Source organism: Gossypium raimondii, chromosome 3, assembly GCF_025698545.1.
Source record: "Gossypium raimondii isolate GPD5lz chromosome 3, ASM2569854v1, whole genome shotgun sequence".
Lineage (NCBI taxonomy): Eukaryota > Viridiplantae > Streptophyta > Magnoliopsida > Malvales > Malvaceae > Gossypium > Gossypium raimondii.
Genome location: NC_068567.1, coordinates 18,845,750 through 18,867,712, shown reverse-complemented (window position 1 = coordinate 18,867,712; position 21,963 = coordinate 18,845,750). Strand labels below are relative to the sequence as shown.

General features: G+C 31.8%; 2 protein-coding genes across 3 annotated transcripts; one reads left to right on the top strand and one right to left on the bottom strand.

Annotated features, from left to right (window-relative positions):
- Window positions 1–9,782: 9,782 nt before the first annotated feature.
- On the bottom strand, window positions 9,783–13,327 carry LOC105793778 (COP9 signalosome complex subunit 4). Its single transcript, XM_012622624.2, has 14 exons — window positions 13,082–13,327; window positions 12,853–13,004; window positions 12,383–12,486; window positions 12,219–12,279; window positions 11,953–12,045; window positions 11,756–11,856; window positions 11,400–11,508; window positions 11,268–11,312; window positions 11,064–11,132; window positions 10,885–10,976; window positions 10,761–10,803; window positions 10,557–10,616; window positions 10,328–10,387; window positions 9,783–10,241 (listed from the first exon to the last, which is right to left on the bottom strand). Exons 1-14 carry the CDS (start codon window positions 13,209–13,211, stop codon window positions 10,167–10,169), a joined length of 1,194 nt encoding a protein of 397 aa, XP_012478078.1. The 5' UTR covers window positions 13,212–13,327; the 3' UTR covers window positions 9,783–10,166.
- Window positions 13,328–13,459: 132 nt separating this feature from the next.
- On the top strand, window positions 13,460–15,847 carry LOC105793779 (uncharacterized). 2 transcript variants are annotated; one of them, XM_012622626.2, is made up of 4 exons: window positions 13,460–13,620; window positions 14,184–14,303; window positions 14,723–14,795; window positions 15,591–15,847. In XM_012622626.2, exons 2-4 carry the CDS (start codon window positions 14,219–14,221, stop codon window positions 15,601–15,603), a joined length of 171 nt encoding a protein of 56 aa, XP_012478080.1. In that variant the 5' UTR covers window positions 13,460–13,620; window positions 14,184–14,218; the 3' UTR covers window positions 15,604–15,847. The 2 variants fall into 2 exon arrangements, with proteins under 2 accessions (XP_012478080.1, XP_012478081.1); XM_012622627.2 differs by having other exon boundaries at window positions 13,465–13,620; window positions 14,208–14,303.
- The last annotated feature ends 6,116 nt before the right edge of the window (window positions 15,848–21,963 follow it).

The window sequence follows — 21,963 nt, the reverse complement described above, 5'->3', positions numbered from 1 at the left end:
AAATTTTCGAGAAATATTATTGGAGATATCAAAAGAGGAGACTGAGAGCAACACTCGGTATCACTTTCAGGCCGGAAAGGAGGCTGGTCATGGAAGCGGTGAGGATGGTTGAGGAAGGAGGAATCGAAGAAAAAGAAAAGAACAAGGAGAAAGAAATGGAAAATTAATTCTGACTTAAAAAATTAGTAGAAAAGTCAAAAGTTTGAGTTTCTTTTTGCTTTTAAAATATAAAATAAATAGGTATAATCATTTTTAGGTCCCTTAACTTGATCATTTAATTTTTTTAACAAACGGTGCCACATGGCACTTTATAATTTTGCCATGTGTCCTGTAGTAAAAATTAACACCATTAATTAAAAATATTGTATTGATAAATGACGTTAAGGTTTAAGGTCTAATATGAAAATCAATTTTTTAAAAATTGAAATACAGATTTGCTCTACCAAATATGACATTATACCTTATTTTATGTGTAGCCTTGAAAGTGATGAATACACGTTGAGCTTTTAATGATGATACATCTATGTTAGTGAATTGAAAGTTAAATCTACTTTGCTACAAAGATTTAAAGATGCACAAAAGACGAATAAAAGTTGATGTCTACAAAGGAGCAAATTGAACAATGGAAAGGCAACTAGATTTAAATTGAATAGTAGTGGTGGTGTGTGCAATAGAAAGGCAAGTAGATTTAAATTGAATAGTAGTGGTGGTGTGTGCTTTGAAGGTAGATTATGTGTACCTAATAATGATGAGTTGAGACAAAACATTATTCTGGAAGCTCATAGTAGTTCATATATAATGCATTTAGGGAGTACTAAAATGTATCATGAATTGAAGCACTATTATTGGTGGAATAGAATGAAGCGAAATATAGCAAAATTTGTGTCCAAATACCTAACTTGTCAACAAGCAAAATCGGAGCATCAAGTTCTCTTAAGATTGTTGCAGCCTATTACAATACCTAAGTAGAAATGAGAATGAGTGACAATAGATTTTGTGGTTGGATTACCACTTACTCTAAGGAAAAAAGTAAGTCATTTGGGTAATAGTTGATAGATTAACAAAGTCGGCTCATTTTATACCTATTTGGACAAGTTTTTCATTAGAGAAGTATTTTGAGTCGTATATTAGTGAGATAATATGACTTCGTGGTGTGCATATCTCCATTATTTCAGACAGAGACCCAAGATTTACATCTAGATTTTGGGGAAAGTTGCATGACGCTTTGGGTACTAAATTGAATTTCAATTTTACATTTTATCCTCAAACAAATAGACAATCGAACTAGTGGTACATGTAATTTCTTAATAACTTTGTGAATTGGGTAGACTATGAATTTATGTTAAATCTTAGAATTGTATGCGTATAGGTGTTGAAAGATATATTAAGAAGTTGTACAATTAAGTTCAAAGGATGTTGGGAGAAATATCTTTTGTTGGTTGAATTTACTTACAATAATAGCTACCAAACAAGTACAAAGATGGCACCTTATGAGGCATTGTATGGTAGGAAATGAATTAACTCTTGTATGCTGGACATAATTAAGCGCAAGTGAACTGGTAGTTCTAGATTTGATTAAAGAAACTGAAGAAAAAGTGAAGCTGATTAAAGATCATTTGAAGGCTGCCTTTAACATACAAGAATCATATGTGGATCTTAAAAAAAAAAAAGACATTGAATATAATGTAGGAGACAAAGTGTTCTTGAAAGTGTTTCCATGGAAGAAAGTTCTTTGGTTTGGCAAGAAGGGTAAGTTAAGTCCAAGGTTCATTAGACCATATGAAATATTTGAACGTGTAGGTCTAGTGGCATATCGATTGGCTTTACCACCAAAACTGGAGAAAATTCATAATGTCTTTCATGTTTTGATGCTGAGGAGATACCAATTCAATCCTTCTCATGTTATTACATCTGAAGCAATTAAGATTCAGCCTGATTTATCTTACGATGAGGACCCTATAAAGATACTTGCTCAAGAGGTTAAAAAGCTCAAGAATAAAATGATTCATTTGGTAAAAGTGCTATGGAGACATCACACTATAGAAGAAACTACTAGAGAAAGTGAGCAAGTGATGAGACAACAATATCCACAGTTGTTTGAATCAGGTAAATTTCAAGGACAAAATTTCTTAAGGGTGGAAGAACTATAACGCCCCTAAAACTTCTATGTCATAAATATTACTACTTCGAGAAAATATTTAGCGGTAATAAATTGCATTTAATCAATTAGAACTAGAAGAGGTAGTTGGACATCGAAGAAAGTCATTGGAAATGATTTATTTTAATTTATTAAACTAAGGTATAGACTAAATTGTAAAGAAGTAAAGGTGCAAGAGTTAAAAGTGTAATTATATCAAAAAGTGACCATAAGTTCAAAGGTGAATATAGAGTATTATAAAAGGTAAAATGGATATTTCTGAAGAAGATATATTAAGACTAAAAGAAAAAGGAAAAAGTGTAGTTTGAATGATTTTGGACCATTTGATTAAGTGATAATGAGAGACTTAATATGGAACATTTAGATATTTTTATTCGTGTTAAGTTAATTTTAAAAGAAAAAAATGTAGAACTTTCTACACTCCTCTAACCCACGGCAATAAAGGGAAAAAGAAGAATGTTTACTCCTTTTCATCCAATTAACCAAAAATCTGCTCAAAACCTTTTTACTTTTCATGAATTCTAAGTGAAATTTAGCTTCCATTATTAGAAAATATGGACATCACATATATAATAAAGATAATTACATGTTATTATTATTTACTATCATGATAGGTTAGCCCAAATTAAAAGTGATCTAATTTAGTTAAAGTTTTATTGGGTTTTAATTATTAAATAAAGTATGGGTCAAATATATATAAATACTCTAGTAATTGAGTTCTAATCAAATTCTAATTAATTATGGGCTAATTAGGAATTAGAACTAATATGCCAAGGTTATAAATGTTAGGGTTATGGTTCCCAAATTACACATAAGATATCTTTTCTAATATCTCATCCTTAGGAAAGAGAGCAAATATTCTCTGAATTTTTGTGTGCTAATTTAGAAGATCAAACCCTCAAGATCCGTAGATTTCAAGAAATTCATGGATTCAGGTTCGCTTTCGCTTCTAGTTTTATTCTTGTTTTGTTTTTGATGATTTGACATAATAAGATCTTGATTTATGGTTTATTAAGTTTTATTTCTAATTTATTTTATAATTCTAACAAGTGACATCCGAGCCTCGTCATACTGAACCATTAGGAATTGATTAAGGTTCTTCTTCTGAATGATTGATTCATGAAATTTATGGGTTTATATATTGATCTTTGAAGGTTTATATTAAAGTAATTTTTTTAAGATCTTGATTATCTTAAATTCATCTTAAAATTTTAAGGTTTTGTTTTAATTTTTAATTTAGGTGATTTTCGAATTGATGGATTCTTTCTTCATGATTTGTGCTACTGCATGTTATATATATTTGCAAAATCATGTTTCGTCACTTTGTGCCTTTTCTTTGAAAGCATTATATATTATTTTAATGGTATAAGGAATTTAATTTGACGTTAAAAAAGTTTAACATATACGCATTGCTTAATTCTTTGATATATATTTATTATCTATAAATATATAATATATGCATGCTTTGTGTTTAATAATGTTGTAGTTTCGCATGTATAAATATATAATATATACATGCTTTGATTGGTTTAATGCATGTTAGTTTTGGAAAATTATATAAATATATATATAATTATCTTTTAATTTGATTGAAAGATAAAATTAAGGTAAATATTTTGAAACAAATAAATTCAGATTTTGGCTTTTAATTAAGGATGTCTAAAATATTTTAAATAGATTAGTTGAACCAAATTGTCGTCAAAGCGACTTTTGTGTAGATTAGTTTATTTGAAATATCAAGATGATTATATGCTTTTGTGATTCATGCGTTTATTGATTGGCCCAAAGGTAAGTTAATATTTGGCAGAATTTCAACGACATTTGTGATGATAAATGTGTGACAATTATAAGGTATTTTATGTAAGCAATAAGTTAGTTCAAAGATTAATTAATCATTTGACATAATTTATTATCAATGTTTGATTGCTACAACAAGAGTATCGCTTACTGTTAATATTACTGTCCAAAGACTTGATATTAATGTTGTATTTGGTATCTTGAGATGGGATTAGTTATTATCTTGAATTTATTGTTTACTTATGAATATTAATATAAGCTTGTTTTTTTTTATTTGTTCTACATTCATCTTTTGCTGCCACAATATCTGCTAATATAAATTCTATACTCATGCTTAATGGGACTAATTTTAAGGAATGGAAAAGGCACTTACTTATAGTGCTTGGCTGTATAGACATAGACCTTGCACTAAGGGAAGAACAACCCGCACCTCTCATTGTGGAAAGCACCCTTGATGTTAAGAGGGATTTTGAGAGGTGGGATCATTCAAATCGCATGAGTCTAATGATCATGAAACACACAATTCCAGAAGCCTTTAGGGGCACAAAATTTGAAGAGATTACTCAGACCAATGGTTTTCATGATGAAATTGAGAAACGTTTTGCTAAAAACGATAAGGTTGAGATAACATCACTTCTGACTTCTTTGATATCTATGAAGTATAAGGGTCAAAGAAACGTAAGAGAGTACATTATGGAGATGTTCCATACTGCTTCAAGACTTAAGGCACTTAAGATCAGTTTTTTGAGGAATTGCTTGTTCTTATGGTTTTGGTATCACTTCCTGTGCAATTTAATCAATTTAAAATTAGTTATAACTTTCAAAAGGAGAAATGGACTCTAAATGAGCTCATTTCTCATTGTGTGCAAGAGGAAGAAAGGTTGAAACGTGATAAGTCTCAAAGTGCTCATTTGGCCAATGCCCCTAAAGACAAGGGCAAGAAAAGAAAATATCAGAATGAAGCTGCTAAGGGTCCAGCTCAAAAGAAACAACAGCAATCTATACAGAGGAGTTTCTTTTGTGACAAGTCTGGACACGTAAAGAAAGATTGTACCAAAAATCATACTTGGCGTGCAAAGAAATGTATAATTCTTAATTTGGTCTGTTCTAAGATTAATTTAGCTTCAGTACCTAGAAACACTTGGTGGATAGATTCTGGTGTTACTACTCACATAAGTGTTTCTATGCAGGGTTACCTAAGTTACTGAAAGCCAAGTGATGGTGAAAGACACATCTTCGTGGACGATGGAAAATCGGTAGAAGTGGAAGTAATTGGGCATTTTAGGTTGTTATTAGGAACTAGTTTTTATTTGGATTTAAAAGACACTTTTATTGTACCGTCATTTAGACAGAATTTAGTTTATGTTTCTTCGTTGGACAAATTTGGATATTATTGTTCATTTAGAAACAATCAATTTAATTTGTCTTTAAATTCGAATGTTGTTGGAACTAGTTATTTAAATACTTATGTCAAGCTTTATTTGCTAGAAACAATTGCATCCTATAATGAAATCTTGCAAGTGGAATCACGTAGTATTAAACACAAATTAAATAAGGAAAATTCAGCATCATTATAGCATAAGCGCTTAGGTCATATCTCAAAAGTTAGAGTTGAACGCCTTGTGTCTGATGGTATTTTAGAGTCCCTTGACTTCACAGACTTTAATGTCTGTGTCGATTGCATTAAGGGAAAACAAACCAAAACCAAAAGATTGGGTGCCAAAAGATCTTCGGACATCTTAGAATTAATTCGTACAAATATTTGTGGGTCATTCCTTACAGCATCCTGGAATGGTCAACAATATTTCATAACATTCATAGACGATTACTCACGTTATGGGTACCTATATCTTATTCATGAGAAATCTCAGACTCTGGACGTGTTTAAAGCTTATAAAGTTGAAGTTGAGAGTCAACTCAACAAAAGGATTAAAAACGTCAGATCTGATCGTGGTGGCAAGTACTATGGTAGATATGATAGCTTAGGTGAACAATGTCCAAGACCATTTGTGAAATTCCTAGAGGAATGTGGTATTGTCCCACAGTACACCAGGCCAGGATCACCAAGTATGAATGGTGTAGCTAAAAGAAGAAACATGACTCTTAAGGATATGGTAAGGAGCATGAATGCTCATTCTACCTTACCTGATTCCCTCTGAGGAGAAGTATTAAAGACAACAATTTACATTCTGAATAGAGTACCCAATAAAGCAATTGCAAAAACACCTTATGAGCTTTGGACAGGTCAAAGCCTAGTCTAAAGCACTTTCACATTTGGGGATGTTCAGCTGAGGCAAGGCCTTATAGGCCATATGAAAAGAAATTGGACTCCAAAACAATAAAAAGTTACTTTATTTTTTTTTCTGAGCGATCTAGGGGCTATAAGTTTTATGATCCCATAATAAAGAATATTTTTGAGACAGGAACTGTAACATTTTTTGAGGATGTTGAGTTTGAAGGAGAAATAAGGTTAGAGACATTGCTTTTAAAGAGAAATTGGATCCTAACTCAATTCCTACTATCACTTTTGACGATGTTTAGGTTCTCATACCTATCATTGATCAAGAAGTGAATCTAGAACCTTAACAAGACAATGTTGAACAACTCCCCATTCAAGATGAGATAATTGTTCCAGAAGAACAAGCTCAACAACCTCAAGAACAAGTGCCATTAAGAAGGTCCACAAGAGAAATGATAAATGCTATTCTAGATGATTATGTCGTATTTATTCAAGAACATGAGGATGATAATGAAATGATGGAAGATGATCCAATCAACTTTCATCAGGCCATGAAAAATTCTAATTCTCAAAAGTGGATTGATGCCATGAAAGATGAGTATAAATCTATGCAAGACAATAAAGTTTGGGAACTTGTCCCATTACTTGAAGATGCAAAGCCAATTGGTTGTAAATGGATATTTAAAATCAATAGGAATGCAAATGGTAATGTGGAGAGGTATAAAGCGCGTCTTGCAGCTAAAGGACATACTCAGAAAAAAGGTATTTATTTTACAAAGACTTTCTCTACAGTTTCATTGAAAGACTCTTTCAAGATAATCATGGCTCTTGTTACTCATTTTGATCTTGAGTTACATCAGATGGATGTTAAGATTGCATTGCTTAACGGTGACCTTGAAGAAACAATTTATATGGTGCAACCAAAAAATTTTGAGTCGAAAGACTCAAAGAATATTGTTTGCAAATTGACAAAATCCATCTATGGACTCAAATAAGCTTCCCGTTAATGGTACTACAAGTTTCATCAAATAATTGTTTCGTTCAGTTTTGAGATGAATATTGTTGATGATTGTGTGTATCACACAAATTTAATGAGAGTAAGTACATATTTTTTATTCTATATGTCGATGACATTTTGCTTGCTGCTAATGATATATGCTTATTGCACGAAACCAATAGCTTTTTATCTAAGAATTTTGAGATGAAAGATCTTAGGGACGCCTATTTTATTTTAGGAATTCAGATACATCGAGATCGATCTTGAGGTATTTTTGGATTATCACAAAAGAGCTATATCGATAAAATACTCAAAAGGTTTGGCATGCAAAATTGTAGGCTGGGTGACACCCCTATCGCTAAAGGAGAAAAATTTAGTATTACTCAATACCCTAAAAGTAACCTTGAAATTTAGGAAATGCAAAAGATTCCCTATGCATCAGCTGTTGGAAGTTTAATGTATGCTCAAGTATGCATGCGTCCGGATATTACATACATTGTTAGGATGTTAGACAGATATTTAAGCAACCCTAGTATAGGCCATTGGATAGCGGCCAAAAAGGTTATGAGATATCTTCAGAGAACAAAAGATTACATGCTTACTTATAAGAGATCAAATCTTTTGAAAGTCGTAGGGTATTCTAATTCTAATTTCGTTGGGTGCCAAGATAGTAGGAAATCTACATCAGGCTATATTTACCTGTTAGCTGGAGGAGTTATATCTTGGAAAAGTGTCAAACAAACACTTATAACTTCGTCCACTATGGCAGCAAAGTTTGTAACATGCTATGAGGCATCAAACCATGGAATATGGTTATGGAACTTTGTCACAGGGCTATGCATTTTGGAGAATGTAGAAAGACCACTCAAATTATTTTGTGACAATAAGTCAGCAGCGCTGTATTCCAATAACAACAGGAGTTCATCTAAGTCAAAGCATATTGACATAAAGTTCCTAGTTGTGAAAGAAAGAGTGCAAAATGGTCAAAGATCCATAGAGCACATTGGGACAAACTCCATGATAGCGGATCTGCTCACAAAAGGTTTACCACCCAAAGTCTTTCATGAGTACACTGCTGACATGAGTGTTACATTGTTTGAGGATATCATGATTTAGTGGGAGTTTATATTTTATTTGTTTTATGTCTGTTTTCAGACATTTATGTATTTGGTTATTTTCTGATCAGAAATAAAATATTCACTTTATTCACTCTGTTTATTATTTTGATACTGACCTCACTTAAGTTTAAAGAGGACTAGTTGGAAATAGACATGTTTAGATCATATTGCATGTAATTTCCATGCTACACATCCATACTTGATCTATGTCATTTGTTTGTGTTAATATACATGATCAGGGATGGATTTAGTTACGATATATGTAACGAAAGTCGCATTGGTTCTATGTTAGCATAATTAATGGACGAGATTGTTTGGAATACCTTTTGGATATGATAGTAAAATTTTTGAGCTCATAAGGTTATATAATGACATTTAATTATAGAATAATTAGTATATATATGTGGTCCAAGTGGGAGATTGTTGGAAAATATGGACATCATATATATAATAAAGATAATTGCATGTTATTGTTATTTACTATCATGATAGGTTAGCCTAAATTAAAAGTGATCTAATTTGGTTAAAGTTTTATTGGACTTTAATTATTAAATAAAGTATGGGTCAAATATGTGTAGATACTCTAGTAATTGAGTTCTAATCAAATTCTAATTAATGATGGGCTAATTAGGAATTAGAACTAATATGCCAAGGGTATAAATATTAGAGTTATATTCCCCACACAAAATATCTTTTCTAATATCCCATCCTTAGAAAGAAAGCAAACATTCTCTGAAATTTTGTGTGCTAATTTGGAAGATATCTTTTCTAATATCCATCCTTAGGAAAGAAAGTAAATATTCTCTGAAATTTTGTGTACTAATTTGAAAGATCAAATCCCCAAGATCCGTTGATTTCAAGGAATTCATGGATTCAAGTTCGATTCCGCATCTAGTTTTATTCTTATTTTGTTCTTGATAATTTGACATGACAAAATCTTAATTTATGGTTTATTAAGTTTTATTTCTAATTTATTTTATAATTCTAACATCCATCGCTACTATAAGTTTAGTTACATATTAGAATTCAACAACTCAAAAAGCGAGAAGAAGTTGAGTTAGTGAGAGGAAGTCAAGGAAACAAGGTGAGAAATTCATGTTTTCATCTTGTATTCATGTTTATTTTAAGTAGAAATATATGAAATTGTTATTTGATATATATTTTGATTTTTTTCCTTATTTATTTAATGAAGAGAAAGAGAATGGAATGTTTTAAAATATTGTATTTGACCTTAAAAAAGTTATAAATACGAGTGTGAAATGAAAATTTTAACTTTGATGTTTGAATTTAATATTTCTTGGTTGAATTTCAAGCTCAACTGAAGGATATTAAGTAGAATCAAATTAATAAAATGTATAAACATTAGTTGACTAAATTAATAAAATAAAATAAAAAACCATGTCAACATTTTTGTCACTTATCTAACCCCAACTAACAAAAAAAAAGTGATTAAATTATTTAATTTCAAAAAGATTAGTGATTAAATTGGAAAAATTAATAGTTGAACAACAAAATACAACAAAGTTGATAGTTCAAGTTCAGTGAAACCCTTAAAAGATATTAGACATATTTCTGGCAAATCTGCAATCTATGTCGGCCTCATAACTGGCCAACAAGGCAACTTTCTTACCAAACAACTGAAAAAGAAATGATAACAATAGTACTAATTAGGGACCCTTAATTGATTATCAAAATCCCCATGCCTGCCCAAAAGACAAAATGGCAGTTACTAAAATAAACCCCAGTAACTGAAATCGTAAAAACCAGAGGTGACCGATGATGTTCCTTTTACGCATATGGGAGAAGGTTAAAGTCAATCCTCTTCTGAGTTTCTTTGTTCTCGGTAGATGCATCGGATTACACAGGAACTGCCATGCCCTTCTTTGCCATGCTATCAAGTATGTCATTCAGAGCTTGACACACGCCAACAATCTGCAGAATCATAAGCCAATATAAATCTCTGAACTCTTGAAGAGGGGTTGCTCACCGGCATAATTATCTGCTCGAGATTGCATTACCTGTTGGTCCCATTGTTGCAGCTCTTCTGTATCATCTTCAAAATGTATAACCGCTTCCACCTGATGCATAAGGTTGTTTAATTATTTATGTAGCCGATAGCTCGGAAAAAGACATTCTTTGAACTCAGTTCTACTTTGGGAAGCATGAAAACACAATCATAAAAATCAATTGATCTTTGAATCCATTAAACCAGTAGCTGAACAAAATCATGTGGCAAGATATTGAAACCTGATCAATTGATCCCCTCATTCTATCCTCATAAATCATTCTTGAGGCTATTTTCTCTGCCTGTACAGAAAATGCAGCCAATCAGCTTTGCTGTTTAACTACAGTATACGGAAGTATTTCCTCATACAAAGAGAGAAAAGGCCAGAAAATAAAAAACCAAAAGCCATACAACTAGATCATAAGGTAGTAACTTTAGAAAGGTACCTTATGAGGAGGAATGCCCAGCAAAGTACCCAGCTCATCAAAACTGACAAAGCAAAAGCTTTTGTTAAAAAATTCCAAACCTAGAAATAAGAAAGATGAAAATCAATAGTGTTATTTTTCTAACCTTATATTTGTGTAAAGTTTGCTTGCACTCAGAAGATTATGCTCTATCATGGCACGGTCCAGCACAGTAAAATTGTCAGGAAGCAATGCTTTCTGTTGGGGAACAAAAGGTTAATCAAGACGGCAGAATTTACTTTTATTGTAAATGCAATACGTGGGCAAGTTCAAACTTTTTATAACCTGATGTGGTTTCAGTTCTTCAGCAAATGCATCAATTTCAGGTTTTCTTAATATTCTCTCCAAATAAACCTGTTAATTTCAATAAAAATCCCCATTAGGATGGACTTTAAGGTTCTGCAATAGATATAGACAGCAATGTGCAAGACAAGTGCATGAGGAAATGCATATATGTGAGTGTGTGTGCCTAGATGCAAAAGAGAGAACCTTTCGTAATATTGGATAAATCTTCAGCTTGGAGCAACGTTCATCCTGAAACATGCACAAATCATTGACATGATTAGAATCAAACAATTCTAAAAAAAAAAAACTCCTATTACATTCAGGAGAAAGCTTTACTTTGTAAAGTGTGGCAAGAACACGAGAACGCTGAGGACCTGCACCAGCTAATATTGTACATGTAACAGCAGCAGATAGAGCTTGCTCCAGAGCATCCTCATCAATTGTTCTGTAATAGGTGAACATTGATAATTTTTTTTATCATAAGCCCTCAGACATATCATGATAGTAATAAAAAGGGGGAATCAGATACAAGCAAATTGATAGCTGTACAAGGTATGCAAAACACAATGTTTATCAATGCAAACACCATGTATAGAGTGATGCAGAACAAGATCAATTAGCTTTTGTATATGTCAGCTAATAAAAGCTTTAAGCAAAACATTTACATAAACAAATATAGCGTAATTACATACTCGTCTCCTATTTGTCGCTTCTCAATTTGAGATATGTCATAGTATCGCAATGCTGCTTCCAAGAACTTCCTCTTTAAATCCAAAATCCTTGCATAACATACCTGAAAACAAGAGGAAAAGAAAAAAGAAATTAAACGAAAGAATGACAGGAATTGCAGCCCTAAATTACAGTTATTGACCTAAAAACTGTGCCAAACCTTGTATTGTAAAATCAAAACTTCATGCTGACTGTTGCTAACCAAGAATGAAGCTTTATTAATAAAAGCTTCTGCATTAACAGAATCATCATCCTGTAAAATATTCAAGCAATGGTTTGAGGTCACCTTTCAATATTGGTTTTACATGCAAGAAATAGAATAAGTAACTGAATTACTCCTTGAAATTCTAAGGCATCCAAACTTGCCTATGTAATGCTAGCATTCAGTCAAAAAATTGAAAAACCTCAGTCAAAAAATTGAAATACCTCAAGATAGAGACGGGCAATTTGGACACATTTTGACAATCTGAATGTATCATCAATAACCCTGATAGTCATATCACAAAACAGATAAGCTCACCAATAGGAACACAGAAGAAAATATTCAACAACCTTCATCACAAAAACTAAAGAGAATCTTACTCTCAGACCTCATTCCAGAGTCCAAATCAATCCCACTTAGCATCTGCGCTGCTTTTGACCACTGCTGCTCCGACTCATACAACTCAGCAAGTTTCTCTCGGATAATCAGTACCTATATAACTCATACAGAGTAAGCAGCTTTATTTAAACAATCATCCATATTCCATAAGTCCATTAGTACCTCATCCAAAGAAAATCAAAACGCCAAACTTGAAAAAAGGGAAGGGGAGGAAAAAACAACCCTATTCTTTGTTTTGCATACAAACTTCGACCAAAGTTTAAGTCACGCCGCGAGAAAAACTTAACTAAAAGAACAGTAACAAATTTAAGAAGAATAATTAATGAAATCGTGATATTTCAATCAAATTCTTTCGACGACAGAAAAAAGTTCACAATGTGGTATTTTAAAATTAAAAAAAAAAACACCAAATTCTCAAGTAACTTTCACTAAAGAGCTAGCTGTCAAATTAAAAGCAACCTGTTCTTCAAATGAAACGACACGAGGCTGAATTTGAGCAAGGGTATAATGAGCAATTTCCTTTTGTGCCTCAGGCTCCAACCTTCCTAATTCTTGAGCGAAAGTTTGTAAAAGCTGCCTTGATACCACCAGTGGAACATCGTCCGATAACACTAAAAAGAATAAAATAAAATAATTAAACCTAAAAAACCTTAGATAACTTTAAATCAAGCAAAGGTAAAGCAATTACTATGATCGATGAATTTCTTGGCTTGAACGATGTCGTTGGATGAGAAAACAGTTGATAGAATGTGTTTGTATTGCTCGATTTTCTGCCTCTGGTCTATAATTTCCGATGCGTTTGCTAATGCACTCTCCATTTGCTTCCGATCTCTGCTTCAAAAGTTTTCGAAACCCTAATTTCTTTTTCCAGAGAGAGAAGAAATGAGAGATTTTAACGAAATCGAAGGTTTACTGTTTATGGTGGTTTATTTTTTGCTTTCTAATTTCTGCTACTGAATCAAAGCAGGGAGTTTACGGTACGGACCACTCTTTGGTTGCAATCAAAATGAGCGAATTAAAAACTGACACGTGGTAAATTAAATGGCATTTCTGTCATTTAATCGTTAAAGAAAAGTAAATGCTGTCTTCTTTGACCGCAAGACCCAAAGGCTAAAAACTCTTCTTTTTCTCTCTGTGGCTTAGCAAATCCCAAAGGAGCTCTGTACTCTCGATCCGATCACCGGAACCGTAATTTTCGTGACCGTCCGCGGCGTATTCATTGGTTAGGTAAGCTTTTGATTCATTTCTCCTCAAGATTTTGTTTTTCTTTTTCGCTAAGTTGTTCGAGAAATCTGAAGCTATTTCTTAATGAAATTAGCGTAGAATTCCTTCAATCCTTGCATTTAAATTTATATTTTTATTTGATCCAAAGACATAATCTCCTCATCCGTGGATACAACTCAAGTATTGTTCAATTTTCAGTTTTCCTGCTCTTGATTTTAATTTGTTGTGGTTTGGAATTATTCCACTTCGTTTCCTTGAAAAAAATGCTTTTCTTTCTTGTTTGTTTTATGGCGCAAGTAAAGTAAATAATATAAAAGAAAGATTTGGATATTAGACTATCGAGTTTCCTCATATCTTTATGATAATCATGTATGAATATGTGGTTCATGGCCGTTGTATTGAGGAAAAAGAAGTTGCAGCTGACCGAAATTGAATTCTAAGTTACGATGATTTTAGCAACGTATATAGCACATTTTATAACTATAATGTCATTTTCAAAGAATTTGTATTATTTTATTTTATTGGATTATTTTGATCATCGTTTGTGTCTGCAATGATTTTTCCAGGCATCTATTTGTATTTGTTTTTAGGGGTTAGAGATATGAATTGGGTCCAACGCAAGATCTATCTCTACAATGTCACATTTGGACTCTACATGTTGGATTGGTGGGAGCGTTACCTTTTCAGTATCCTTTTTTACTTACTTTTTGTTTGAAGATGCCTAATCTGTTTAAGTTCTCATTTAGAATTTTCAGGGTTTGAACACTGTAGTGCTGTTAATATTTTGTTTCGATGACTTTTATCAGTTGTCTTCTTTTACCTAACAAAATGATGAAAATGGAAAATGGTCATTTTGTGGAAGCCTATCCAATGGCAAAATTATGCTAATTTTGTTATATAAGGAGTTGTTTTCTATTTTCTGGTATTATCTGATTTACTGTGTCATCGATTTTAGTATTTGGTTGGTTGGTTGTCTTATTTTATAATGTTTGATTTAGGAATTTTAAAATAGTCAAAGGATCCTATTGGCTTCTTTGTCACCACACCAGTTTTTAAGTCCAAGTATCACTATAATTCCCAATTGTTAGTTCCTAAACCATGGAAGACACACTGGTTATTGTGTTGATGTGGTTCATCTTTTACAACAGCTCGCGATATGTAACGGAGTTTTACAAGAGGTAGATCCTTACTTTGTCCTCTGGTTCCATTTCACTGAAATAATTTTGGTTGGATAGACAAAAACTTTCTTGTTTAGGACTTGGTTTATCATCCTAATATAGTTAAATATTGATCCTTTTGTGCCTTTGGCTGTCACTGAAATGTGGATTTTTTTTATTTTTTTGAACATACTGAAATGTGGATTTAAGTTATTTCTAGGTTTGGGAATTTGGTTCTTGTTTGGATTGTCCTGGCAAATATGTCTAAATTTCGTTTTGTTTTAGTCTTGCTATTCTAGAAATCATTTATAAACAAAAGAAGGAAATGGGGGATAAAAAAAGAGTGGTTTTATAAACTTGTTTCATATTGTTGAAGCTGATTGATATGACCTGAAAAATTAGAATTACAAAATCAAGATTGTTGATAAATAATGAGATGTCACCAAATTTTGTGTTCTTGACTCCCTATCTAAAAGATTTCATATGTTGCATCCTTGCTGATTGCCTTAAATGATTGCAAATGATGTTTTGAAACATACTTTAGGTTGCATACTGCATCTTGCAAATTTGATGATTGCGTTTTAAGATTGTGATGCTGAGGAAGGTCGGATTTGTGTTTCCAATGTTGTTAATATGGGCTAGCCAAAACTAAACCGTTCTTTTTAATTGGTCCTTGTTGAAAATAAATAAATGACACTTACGCATTTCCCTGATAGCCAGTGCGGCTGTTAATTTTAATGGTAGTTTGGCTTCAACATGGACCATTGTAGTGGATCCGCTCTTGCGTAATAATTATTTCTTTTCTCTAAATTTCAGGCATCTATCCTAGGGTTGGGAGGTGGCAATGGTGATGGAAGTGTGAAATACTTTTGAATTATTTGGCTGAAAATCTTGCTTATATGTGGATTTTTCATACAACATTTTTAGCATGTCTCACATATATTGTTGGACTGTTTTCAAAGCTATTCCTCGCAAAAAATTTAAAACATTGGCGCTGTTGTAACTATTGTTGAAACTGTTCTACAATTTTAAAAAATATAAAAAGAAGAAAAAGCACTTTTGTTCCTCTTTAAGTAGTGTAGCAATATTTTGATGTTCTCTTTCTACAAGGGAATTAATCACTGCTTCTTGGTGGCTAAGAGATGAAATGTTTACACATGGCACATGCTATTTGTATTTTTTTTCATTTTCTTTGTAAATATGAGTATAGGACTTAGGGGAGCATAATCTTTTATATAAAAGACAAATTTACATATACTACATACTTACATCAAACTCTGTTAACTCTACCGTTTCAAGTTCTTGTATATTGTATGAAATCATATAAAACCCGTAGGTAAAATATAAGATCGTCTTATGCGGAAAATTGTTATAAAATAAAGAGAGATTGAGAGAATAAAGAACTAAGGCTCCGTTTGTTTGCTAGTGAAATATTTTCTGGAAAATGATTTATTTTTTTTAAAATGATTTACTTTTCTGGTGTTTGGATGAATCTGTATAAAATATTTTCTGTTGTTTGGCAGATTTTTCGAAAATTTTTTCCAGAAAAGTTGTTTTTACATATATTAATAAATTTATATTTTAAATTGGTTTTACATATATTGCAATAATTTATTTATAAATAAATCAATCAAATTAAATATATAATAATACTCAATTATTAAGCTAGAATATTAACCGTCATAAATTGAAAACAACCAAAGTCGATAAATTATTTGTAATTGTGTTATAAAAAATAAAAACAAACAAGAATTGAATAATTCTAAATTAGCTTCCAAACCACAATTAATACTAGAAATTAATAATATTATTCATATGCATAAATAGTAATACACCACATAATAACAACAACATTGTCCAAGTGCATAACTAATATTACACCACATTAAAAGTATCAATATCTTCAACCTTGAGAAAATTTTTGAAGCCAAATTTTTTTATGCTTCTTACTTTTAACTAAAAAAAGCTTTGGCCTCAGATTCATGACTCACTAGATAATCAAACACAGAACACAGGAAGTCATCATCAAATCATTCTTCCTCCATCGATATCACTTCTTCGTAAAGATGTGGTGTCTTATCCGCAGTAAATTGTTCCAAAGCATTAGCAATTTTTTGTCAAGTTGTTCACCTACAGATTTAATTGTTCATCAACGACACTTTCTTGAACATTTTTTCTTTTACGTTTGGATGTGTCAGATAAAGATACTTTTGTTCTTACCTCTTCAGTCTCTTCATTGTTGCAGTCTATAGGCACTGAATCTGGGTTACCATCATCCAAATCTATGTCAGCAAATGTTCTGGTAAAACTCCCTATTGTCATATCTTTGCCAACAACCAAAGCCATTTCATCATAATGATCAATGCTTTTATTCAAAAATGGTTCATACTTCTTATGTGCTTGTTGGATATTATACACAATTAGAATAACAAGTAAAAAGCAATTGAAATATACTTAACATATATATACATATATTACCATCACTGGTACATCATCTGTCGCTCTATCACATGTGATCATTTTCATGTTATCATCCCATCCAAAACCACTTTCACCCCGAATTGTGCATATAATCTGCCACTGGTTTTTTACAGTCCTCAAATGATTTTCCATATGCTTCGCATCACATTAGACTTGAAATCTTTCAGAAATAGCTTCAGCAACTTGATTAATAGAAACTGCTTTGAAAGTATTAGAAGGCTTACTTCCTCTCTGGGCCTCCTCTACTAGAATTTCAAGAAAAAGATGTTCCATCGGTTTTGTCCACCTGAATTGCTTGGAGGTCCCTTCTTTGTTGCCCTTACCCATTCTACATTAATAATTGTCATTGTCAATCATTTCAATATCTAACAAGCTTAAAACATAATAAATTGAATATCCAACAAGCTTAAAACATAATAAATTCAATATCTAACAAGCTTAAAACATAATCAATATCTAACAAATTCAAGACATAATAATTTCAAAATCCAACAAACTAAAATTTCAATATCATTATCCAACCAACATTAACAAAAAAAAAAAAAAACAATTTTAATACTAACACATACATAACATAGAAACAATAACCCTAAGTCCAAAACCTACTTAATATTTCTAACCATATAATTAGTCCACATAGTTTGTGCAATTTCGTCTCTCTTAGCAGACCACTCATACTTCTTCTCTTTCTTCTCGCTTCATAAGAGTTGGTATTATCAAATCAGACTCAGGCTCCTCATATAATCCTTGATTAAGTAAATCACTAGGATCAACTCCCATTATATGATTATGAATGATACAACAAGCCAAAACTATATCTACTTGAGTTTGAAAATTCCAAAATGGTTCAACATCTAATACACAAAACCGTTTCTTCAAAATCCCAAAAACACGTTCAATAGTGATACGTAATGATGAATGACGAAGATTAAAGAGTTCCTTTGCATTTTCAGGCCCCTGAGCACTAAACACTTTTAAATGATATTGGACACCACGATATGGGGTAATATATCCATTTCAGATGCCATATCCAGCATCAGCAAGATAATATTTACATACAATTTTACAAAACATAATTAATACTAATAAATTATGAGCTTACTAGAACTATTTGGTATTTAATGATAATTATTACCTTCCGGAATTCTTAATCCTCTTTGGCGTGAAAGTGCATCACTTAAAATATGAGAAACATGTGCACTACCTTCCCAACCAGCTAGAACATAGGACAATGCCAAATCAAATGTAATGGCAGGCAATATATTTTGTGCAGCCCCCCTTTACGACTACGAAATCTTCCTTGAATGCTAAGTGGAATGGATGCACGAACATTAGTTCCATCTAATGCTCCAATACAATCTTTAAAATAAGGATAAAACCTTAGATTGTTTCTGATTTCACTAGGAGTTGACTCATCAGGTAATCTAATAACTAGTTTATACAATTTGAAAATAGCTCTCAATACAACCTTAAAGTAACGGTGAATTGTCTCAGTTGATCTATAATATTTAGATCCAATCACTCGAAACTTTACATTATGACCAATTATATGTAAAAATATAACTACTTACTCCCTAAAACTCACAGATTTAGTTGATTGTAACAAATTAGTCCTACTAAGAATATCACACAAATTAAAAAAGGCAATCGGTCTCATCCTTATCACATTAATACAATGCTGGTCACCACTGTAATACCCGATTTTGGCCCGGGTCTAAAAGGCCCAAAATACAATCGGCCTATATGGCCCAAAACTAAAATACGGTGGCCCAATTACATACGGCCCAAAACAGATTCAGAAACCCCTAGGGTTTCTAGGGTAAAATCTTCGTGCCGCAACCACGTCCTCCGAATCTCCACGCGTACATCTTCACTTGCACCAAAGAAAGGAAACAAGGCAGTAGAGGCAGCAAATATGGCAAGAAAATCAAGAATCAAGAAGATGCTGGAAAAAGATTTCTTTTTATATTTTTTCTTTCTTGTTTCACGACGGCTATAAAAAGGCCATCTAAAATCAAAGGGGGGAGGGGAGACGGGAAAAATAGAGAGAAAAGATTAAAGATCGAAATAAATTTTTTTTCTTCGAATTCGAAGGTGACTTTCCCGTTTCACTTTATTGGGTGTTCGTTGCTCTTTAGATTGTTTGTTTTGTTTTTTATTTATGTTTTTTATGTTTTTTTTTGCTCAAAATAAAAAGAAAGGAAGTAAGGACTTACCTATTTCACCGAAGTCGTTGAATCGGTGCCACCTCCGTCGCAATCGGAGCCTTGGCACAAGGCTGAGCGGCGGCGCTCAAGGGTGGTGAAACCCTGGAGAAGCAATCACTGCTTCAGGAAAGGGGAAACAAATTTTTCCCTAATATTTTTTTTAAAAACTTTGAAACATAAAGGAAACGACGCCGTTTAGTTGGGGGAGAAGGGTCCGCGCGTCGACCCGACCTGCAGTTGGGTCCGCGCATTTCCTCATTAAATGGGAAAATTCGCAACAAGCCCTCCCTCTTTTGCGCCATGTTTTTATTAAGCCAGTTGTTTCTTTTTAATTTGGCCCGAATGTTTCGACCTTTGTTCATTTCAACCCATATCGCTGCACACCGTTTTGGGGAGGTGGATTATTTCCGATTTGCCCCCCATGTAATTCGCGTGTCACGATTAGACCCAATATTTTGCCTAAATTACATTTATTTCTTGTTATATTAGTTTTTTTCAACTATTTGGTCCCTTTTTGCAATTTGTTGTTTTTTTTAAATTTATTTTCTCCTTATTATTATTATTATTATTATTATTATTATTATTATTATTACTATTACTATTATTATTATTATTATTATTATTATTATTGATATTGTAATTATTATTTTCATGTACATACAAACATATTTTTTTAATATGTATATACTTTTATATTTTAATTTCAAAAACTTGTTTTTACTTTTGTAAATATGTACATACGTATACTTCTATATATTTTATTTTACAAATGTACATATATATTTAAATATACATACATATTTTAGAATACACATACATTTCCCATATTTTACAATTTAAAATATACATTCATTTTCTATAGTATATATATACCCTTTTTATATTCTTAAATTATTACAAACATTTTTTTATTGTTCTATATATTCCATTATTTTATACATATTGTACATATATATAAGTATTTAAATATATACATATTTTCATGATTTACCTATATATACTTATACATTTTTGTTCAGTAAATATATGCACATATACCTACTTTTATTTTTTATCTTATTGCCACAATTTTCACATACATATATACATATACATTTTTTTAGAAATTATTATAAGTTTTTGTTTTATATATTTCATTCTTTTTTATGTATACTAATATGTATTTTTTATATATGCATACACGCATTTTCAAATTTACTTATATATTGTACTTATATATATACAAATTTTGCAAATACATATACATATATAACTTATATTAAAGTATTTGTTTTATGTTGTATATTAACATTTTATCATTCTTTTTTAAAACAAGAAGATATTTGGTTTCGTCAAAACATTAAAATTGTTTTTGTTCAAAGGTTTTCAAGGTCACGCAATATTCAATATTTGGGATTTTTGAGAAGATTGAGCCCTAACGTATTGGGTTCCAATTTTCCTTGTTAAACTTAAATAATCGAGATTATCTTTTTCAAAACACATAAATATAAAAAATTATTTCTGGGAACTTAACTTGTTGTGTCCTAATGTATTGGGCATGACATATTGCTTTCTCGAAATGAAGATTTTCTTATAAAATAAAAGCGATATTCAAAGTTCGGGGATTTTGAGAAATTTTACCCTAACGTATTGGGTCTCGATTTCTTCGCATGACTTGAATAATTGATTATCCTTTTCAGATTTCATCATTGGAGTTTTTTTTTTAAAAAAAAATCTTTTTAACCCTCGACACTAAGACATTAAATAATCAATTTGGTACCGATTTTTGGGCGTTACGAGGGTGCTAACCCTTCCTCGTGCGTAACTGACTCCCAAACTCGTTTTCTCAAATTTCGTAGACTAGAATAATTTTTAAGGTGGGCCGATCACACCTCAATAAAGGATCGGTGGCGACTCCAATTTTTGTTTTTAAAGTCGACAACTAAATTTTTGTTTTCAAAAAAATGGTTTCGACAACCACTATATAAAATACTATTAATATAATTTTCTCTTTCATAATCTCGATTCACACGAGGGTGAGAATCAATTTCCTTCTTAGTTTTTAATTTTTTAATCCAAAGAGGCCCAAAAGCTAAAACTGAAGCCACAACTCCAACAATTGCATTTTGATCTTGATTACGATCCATCTACACAAAATAATGCCACACAAATATTTGATCACCACAAAAAAGATGCAAGATTTTCATAAGATCACATATATGACTAAAATGCTTACATACATATTAAGCTAATTATAATTGCATTAATACTTTTTGAGAAATTAAAAGTATCAACTACTTTCTTTGTACCAATTTAGTGACACAACTAAAATTAGATATGATTCAATTTGAGAATAAACCAATGATTGGTCATAATATAATGTACATATGTAATGTTGAAAATGGACACCGAACCTATACTTATTCATCATTTCATATCGTTATTCTATTCTTCAATAAATATTGCAACCACTTCCCTCTTCTTTTTTAAGTTATTTGTAGATGACATGATGTACAATGGCG